The sequence below is a fragment of the Hibiscus syriacus genome, unplaced genomic scaffold (genome assembly GCF_006381635.1).
Source record: "Hibiscus syriacus cultivar Baekdansim isolate YM2019G1 unplaced genomic scaffold, ASM638163v2 tig00005939_pilon, whole genome shotgun sequence".
NCBI lineage: Eukaryota > Viridiplantae > Streptophyta > Magnoliopsida > Malvales > Malvaceae > Hibiscus > Hibiscus syriacus.
The window spans coordinates 574147-581648 of NW_024062073.1; the positions used below are offsets into that span (position 1 = coordinate 574147).

At 28.4% G+C, this 7502-nt stretch overlaps 1 protein-coding gene across 1 annotated transcript; it reads right to left on the reverse strand.

The window, feature by feature from the left end:
* Window positions 1-436: 436 nt before the first annotated feature.
* LOC120200361 (two-component response regulator ARR9-like) lies at window positions 437-3898 on the reverse strand. Its single transcript, XM_039201229.1, has 5 exons — window positions 3542-3898; window positions 3345-3451; window positions 2933-3019; window positions 1732-1802; window positions 437-808 (listed from the first exon to the last, which is right to left on the reverse strand). Exons 1-5 carry the CDS (start codon window positions 3642-3644, stop codon window positions 562-564), a joined length of 615 nt encoding a protein of 204 aa, XP_039057160.1. The 5' UTR covers window positions 3645-3898; the 3' UTR covers window positions 437-561.
* Between the last annotated feature and the right edge of the window lie 3604 nt (window positions 3899-7502).

Below are 7502 nucleotides of genomic sequence, written 5' to 3' on the forward strand. Positions count from 1 at the left end.
ATGAATCTCCTAACAATATCAAAGTGAATACAAGAACACCAAACTTAACGAAGTATAATTTAAAGGAAGATAGTAAAGCCTAAAGTAAATGTGAATTGAAAAGAGTTTCAATGAAAGGTGGACTAAGGGAGTTGAGAAACATTCAAAAAGGCTAGGGATAAAATTGAACAATTGAATTTAAGGATAAAATTAGAAGATGCAAAAGTTTAGGGACTGATTAGAATGATATTCATAGTTTAGGGATGAAATTGAAATATTCAAAAGTTTAAGGACTAATTTAGAATGAGAGTCATAAATCTAGGATGAAACTAAAATGTTTGAAAATTTAAAGACTAATTTAAAATGAAGGTCATAGTTTAAGTACATATGCAAGTAACTCGGAATATTATTGAAAAAAGTAATACCCATTGTTGGGTTTGATATTCATAAGATCAGATCTCAAATCATATTGTTGTTTTACACTTTTTTGGGTGGAGTTCAATTAGCACAACAAAATCGGGAATCTTCAACTTTTCTTCCAACAAAAAAAATGCAGAATTTATAACATTTTTCCAAACATCATTAAACCATAGTAGCTATGCCATTGAGTCTCGGTCTTGTTCTCTCGGTTGAAATACCTTCCTCCATTTCTTTTCTCTTGTTGTTGTTGGACTGTGGTGATGGTGGTTGTTGTTGCTCTTCCTTTTCTTGTTTTTCTGGTTCTTGGTGATCCTTGATTTTGGTTTTAAACATACGGGGCCTAAGTTTACTTAAATCTGATAATCTTACAGGCTTCAACAAAAATTCTTCTGCACCTTCTTCTAAACATCTAAGAAAAATTATACCAACAAATAAGTTTCGAATTACAACACCAAATTCTCTTCTATCATCAATTTTTTAGTAAACTACGCATTTAATATCTAAACTATCAATTTTGGCCCGTTTAAGTACATAAACTTTCAATTTTTTCTAAATTCAACATTAAATTTTGAATATGATACTAAGATGAAACAAAAACTAAAGTTTTTACCTACAGATAATAAAATGAAATAAAAACTAAACTTTATATATGGTTTTGAAAAAATTGAAAATTTAAGTATTAAAACGGGTCTAAATTGATAGTTTAGATACTAAACACATAATTTAATTTATTTTTTTATATATTCTAAATCTAATTTTAATCTTAACTAGAAGAGGGAATGTGAGACTCTAAAGAAAGGAAGAGAATTGCTCATAATGGGTTTAGAACTCATAACCTAAAAGAATATGAGTAAACAAAGATGAACAACTTGACCAACCAATCAAATGTGCTTACTCTATTTTATCGTCATATTTACCAATATTTCTAGGGTAAAATATTTTTTTTCTAAATACTCTCAACTATTTGACAATAAATGTTCAACCTTCTTTAAACTTGTTACTGCTCGAACTCATGAACCTTAGAAACAACATTTTAACCACTGAAGAAAGTTGATTCACGGTAAAAACTTATTTAGTCACATATCATTAAAAAATTAAAGATTATGCGAACGTAACATTTTATTATTATTATCAATGCCGACATTATCTTATGATGACATGTTATCATTACTTTATTTCAACGGTTGATTACCAAAATAAAACCAAAACTTAATGTTAAATATAATTTTAAAAGAAATAATAGTTGAGTGACTAAGAAAGAAACTAATAATAGACTGATGACCAGATAGGTAATTTACCAATAATTCTTATCATTAGGTCATGTCTTTTTACATGTTGATCCTTGAAGGTACATTCTCAGATGACATGATGACTACTGGTATGTTTTTTAGAGATGAAGATTCCTGCAAAAAACCACAATAAAATATCCCTATAAATTCCAAGAGAATTTGGACAAATTTATCCAAGAAACTAATCTAAATCAAAGAGAGAAAAGGTAGACCATGTTAAATTGAACCAGATTTTATGGTAGACCATGTTAAATTGAATCGGATTTTCCCAATGTTCCAAGAAGGCTTTTTCACTGCTAGGACCTCCTATTGGCAACTTTTTTTCATTAAGATGTATCATACTTGTTGGGATAAACTATGCATTTAATATCCAAACTTTTAGTTTTAATCTGTTTTAGTATCTAAACTTTTAATTTTTTTTCAAAATAATATATAACGTTTAGTTTTGATTTCATTTTAGTACTTGCCATTAAAAATTTAATGCGTTTAATATATAAACTATCATTTTTGGTCTGTTTTAATTCCTAAACTTTCATTTTTATCAAAACTTAACGTTAACGGGTATTAAGATGAAACAAAAAAACTAAATTTTTAATTGTGAAAACTAAAATGAAATAAAAACTAAATGTTATGTATAATTTTAAAAAAATTGAAAGTTTAAGTACTAAAACTGATCAAAACTGATAGTTTAAGTATTAAACGTATAATTTACTCTTTGTATAAGGTTGAGTAAAATTTGATTTACTCAACTCATGCTAAAAATTTTAATTAGATCAATTACTCACTCCTAATTATTTGTATATTATAACCAGTCGAGATCTATTTACATTCATAATTCAATTTCAGTCTGCAATAGGGTCAAAACTGATTATTGTAAACATAATACATAAATGGTGTAAAGCTTGTTTCTTTCTATGGGAGGTTGATTTGTAGTTTTTGGGTATATTACACATTTAATATCTAAATGATCAATTTTAATCCATTTTAGTACCTAAAATTTTAATTTTTACAAAATCATACATAACATTTAGTTTTTGTTTCATTTTAATACTTACCGTTAAAAACTTAATACGTTTAGTACCTAAACTATCAGTCTTGATCCATTTTAATACCTAAAGTTTCATTTTTTTTCAAAATTTGACATCAAATTTTGAACAGGTGCTGTAATGAACCAAAATTTAAACAAGTAATTTATATATTTTTTTAAATAAAAATATAAAAGGATGAATAGAAACGAAGCAAACCTTGATTTTCTTGAGCAAGTCATAGCCTGTCATGCCGGGCATACAGTAATCTGTAATGACAAGATTCACTTCGACTTCCTGTAAACACTACTAAAACAGAAAGCAAATTTTACAAACCAAAAAAAGAAAAGAAATTGATAAACCAAAAAAAAAGATAAACTATACAATCAGTACTTCAACTTTTAATTTTTTTCAAAATCATATATACCATTTAATTTGTATTTTATTATAGTAACTAAGCTTTCAATTATTTTTAGAAATTAATGTTAAATTTTGAATATGTGTATTCAAAGAAACAAAAACTGAATATTAAATATAATTTTAAAAAAAATAAAAATTTAGATATTAAATCGGGACTAAAATTAATAGTTTAAATACTAAAACGATATTTATTCAAAAAAAAAAAACCAACTTGATGATTTTTAGGAGAAAAAGAGGGCGTATTTGTGTTGATGGTTCCATCATCTTCATGTAAACCCAGAAATTCTAAAGCCTTACTTCCAGAATCAACCGTAGTAACTGTCACACGAATCAAAAACAAAAGTTCAAAACAAACAGAAAACAAAATCAATAAAACTGGAAATTGACGAAGCAAAATTTCCCCATTACCCTGAAACGAAGAGGTTTTAAGTAGCCTTTCGATAAGCTTTCTATCGATGATGCTGTCATCAACGGCCAGAACAAGGAACTCTGAATCTGCTGCCATTCCCATTCCTCCGGTTCGATATCAAAACCAGAAAGCAATGGTGTTGAGAAGGGATTTTCCCCTTTTCTTGAAAGATAAAAGGATTGGGTTTATTGATTTGGTTAAGAAGAGAGCGAAATTGAGAGAGTAGAAAGCAATATCCGACCGAATTCCGTCCAAATGGAAAATTTTGAAGATAGTTGATTTTGAATTGCAGGGAAAGCAACGGTGGAAAAAAAATCACAATGACAAATAGTAAACGAATAAAATAATGAAATGAAGCTAAATGGGATTTTTTTAAGGGAGACAGAATGGGAGAGTGGTCTTAATTTATTTATAATATTAATATATAATAGGGGGAAAATACACATATGGTCCTCCAATTATAAGATAGTACTTTTTAAAGCCATCTGAATGTTAAAAGTTATAAAATTATCCTCTAATTATGAGACGTTGTTTTGTTGAGTTTTTTTATTATTAAAAGTTACAAAATGATCAGCCGACTATTCATTATGTTCCAAATTTTTGTTAAAAATGATGGCTCTATGAGTTGAACGTTACCATGTTGACTGAGATATGATAGTTATTTGAAATTCTGATATTATATTTTATCATATCCCAGTTAGCATGTTAACATCAAGCTCAAACTACCGTCAATTTTTAACGAAAAATGATGAGTTTGGAATATAATGAATAATCGGGTGATCATTTTGTTACTTTTAATAGTGAATGAACTCAATAAAGTAATGTCATATAGTCAGGAGACCATTTTGTAACTTTTAATAGTTGAAAGACTCGGCAAAGTAATGTCCTATAATCAGGGGACAATTTGTGTACTTTGCCATATATAATATATGCTCTCATTCATATTTTCAACAAAGAAAATCAGTGAACACATATGAATGATCATATTTTATTTTAGTATGCTAGTCAATATTTATTTAAATTTTGAACAATGACATTAAAATGAAACAAAAAAAAATTAACGAATGATACTAAAATGAAACAAAAATTAAACTTTAGCTATTATTTTAAAAAAACTGAAAAATTAGATATTAAACAGATAAAAACTGATAGTTTATATACTAAATATTTAATTTACCCTTCAATAAAATTATTGTTAGAGTGAATAGAATAATTACATTTTTAGGGGGCTTAAAATTGATAAGTTGTTTAATTAATTAAAGGGGAAGAAAATGATAAGGTGGGACCCATGAAATCGTGGAAGGAGATACGGATGGATGAGGTGGCATTGGGCAAACCAACTATTGCACCCAATTTATTTTGATTCTCTCCCAAGATTTCCCATTATTAATTCAAATTAAATATAATAGATGTGAATACGAATTAATTTATTTTAATGATTAAAAGAATCGTTGTTATTTTTAGATATCATAAGTTCGAGCACCAGCGATTGAAACAAGGTAATTGAGCATTCATTGTCAAATATTGAGAGTATTTATAACATATACTATTTTGTAATTACTTTAACTTAATAAAAAATATAATGGACGTGAGAGTGAAATTTTCATTTCGTTTTGTTATATTTGTAAATATTAGGATTTAAACGCCCAATTCTATTTAAGGGATATTATGTCGCATCTTATTAGATCAACTGATTGTTAGTATATCATTCCTATTATTGAAAATTGAAAGGATAATACGGTGAAAAAAGAAATTGGTTTATACGGGGTGAAGAAAATATTTTTCAATTAGGGTGAAATGAATAATGTCCGGTGAAATATGTAGGGATCACTTGACATCTTAGTAAAGACCCTTGAAAGACAAGCCGTCTTTCTCAAAGTACATGTAGTTGGAACACCAAGTTAAATGGAGTAACATAACAGAAGATGTGTTTTTCATATATCTTTCCAAAGGCGTTATTATGTTTTCCAGATGTCTTTACAAAGACGTTAGGTATTTCCTACATCTTCTACCGAGCACTGTAACAATCATTTTATATCAAAACATATTTTTCTCCGAGTAACAAAGCATAAGACGTTGCGTCTTCCAAGTATTTTTCCAAAGACGTATTTTTTAGGTATCTTCTCAAAGATATTAGGTATTCTCCACAACTTTTACCGAGCACTACAACAATCACCCCATTAAAAAAACAATTTCCCCGTATACGTGTTTTTTCTTCATCACCCTATTTGATCCATTTTGCCAACTTTCTTTATTTTCCGAAAATATATTACTTAACTTTCTCTTATATTTGACCTGACACCTACATTCCATGTTTGGGTTGACACGAAGTAGAAGAAATAATTCATTTTGATACAATGGTTTGATTAGATTTAAATTGTTTTTTAACTAAAAATTATTTAAATCATTATTATATATTTTTGAAGATAAATTTTTAGAATTTATTTTAATTTTAATAAAATTATAAAATTCAAAAATGGTTTAATCAGGATTTGAAGCCGTTTTTTAATCTGACCAGAGACGTTAGGAAGAATTTTTAAATTTCAAGTCTGACTTGACCCGCATATTATATTAAATATTCATATTTATTATATCTATTTAAAAGTTCATATTATATAATAATCATATTAAAACATTGAAATCTAATTTAATTAACCCTTACCAAAAGCACTAAGTAAGTGATCTTGGTAATAAAAAAATTATTATTATTTCTTAAGGTAAGGAATTTAAACACGAAGAACGTTAGGATGTGAGGGTAAAAAAAATGAATGTTACATTATTATTGGAACTATTAATTGTGTTATTTTTTTTTTCAATTTTTAAGCGCATATATGGGATTTTGGAGGCAATGAAAAGTCCTTGTATATTTTTCATTTCTCAAACTATTTTGCAAGGTAACTCCGGAAGTAGAAAAACTTGAATTTGTCTATTTTGTCGGGATGGTAATTTAATTCGAAATCGATGAGTTTCGATTCGATTCAATCTGATAGGGTATAGTTTTTTTTAAAAGAAGTTCGAATTCAGGTCGGATCAGATTTTTTAAGGGAGTGAGGTCGAGTTGGGTCGGGTATATGTAGAGGGTGAAAAAACTCCGATCCGACCCGAGGAAAGTAATATAATTTCTTTATGAAAAGTTATTATTATTTAAGTTAAATCATTATCTTATTCCGGGTCATGTCGGATTTATAATTTAAAAACTCGGATTGAGTCAGAATCGGTTGGTGGATAAATATTTTTCGAATCGAGTGAATGATATATAATTTTTGGGTCGGGTTTGATTCAAGTGGATGATATATATTTTTCAGGTCGAATCAAGTTGATTAAATTTCTGACTCAACCCGGTCCGTAACCATCCCTCCTTTTGTCCCTCCAAATGTACGGGCTTTTAGAGGTTGTAGGGGATGAACAAGTCATCCTTTGAATCATAAAGGGAAAAAATATAGGAGAGAATAGTGCTTCCCATACTAGCTTTTTTTAGGCAATACCAAAATACATAGTCAAGATGTTGTCAATTCGGTGGAAAATTTCGTGGGTTTTAACAATCCAGTCCATAAACATAGTAATGCAAAGATCAACCATCACATGTCATCACATTATTTGTCGAAAATTTAATTTACCCTAATTGTACGGCCTACTTGTGACTTGGAGAAATCTAACCACAAAATTTATCCCATAAAAATTTCAAAAGAAAAATGAAATTGACACAAAATTTGGAAATTATTTTGTCGGAAGAAAAACAAGTCTTTGGTTCAATCGCTCTTTTTCATTTCATTGATTGAAACGAGAGAGTAAGGTTCATACAATTTGTTTCATACTTGTCTCTATTGTTTTATATAATTACTTTAAGGACAATTTTCTTTCAGGGTAGTGATGATTTTCTTGCATTCGATCATACTTAGTCTCAAATGATCAACGTAAACATAGCTTGTCAATCGTAGCGTACACAAAAGGTTGCACACA

Coding starts and splice junctions, on each gene's coding strand:
- LOC120200361 (XM_039201229.1), bottom strand. CDS start 3,644: ATGGGAATGGCAGCAGATTCAGAGTTCCTTGTTCTGGCCGTTGATGAC. Junction 3,020..3,344: donor TTTCTCCTAAAAATCATCAA/GTTGGTTTTTTT, acceptor CTGTTTTAGTAG/TGTTTACAGGAAGTCGAAGT. Junction 809..1,731: donor GTACCTTCAAGGATCAACAT/GTAAAAAGACAT, acceptor AATTTTTCTTAG/ATGTTTAGAAGAAGGTGCAG.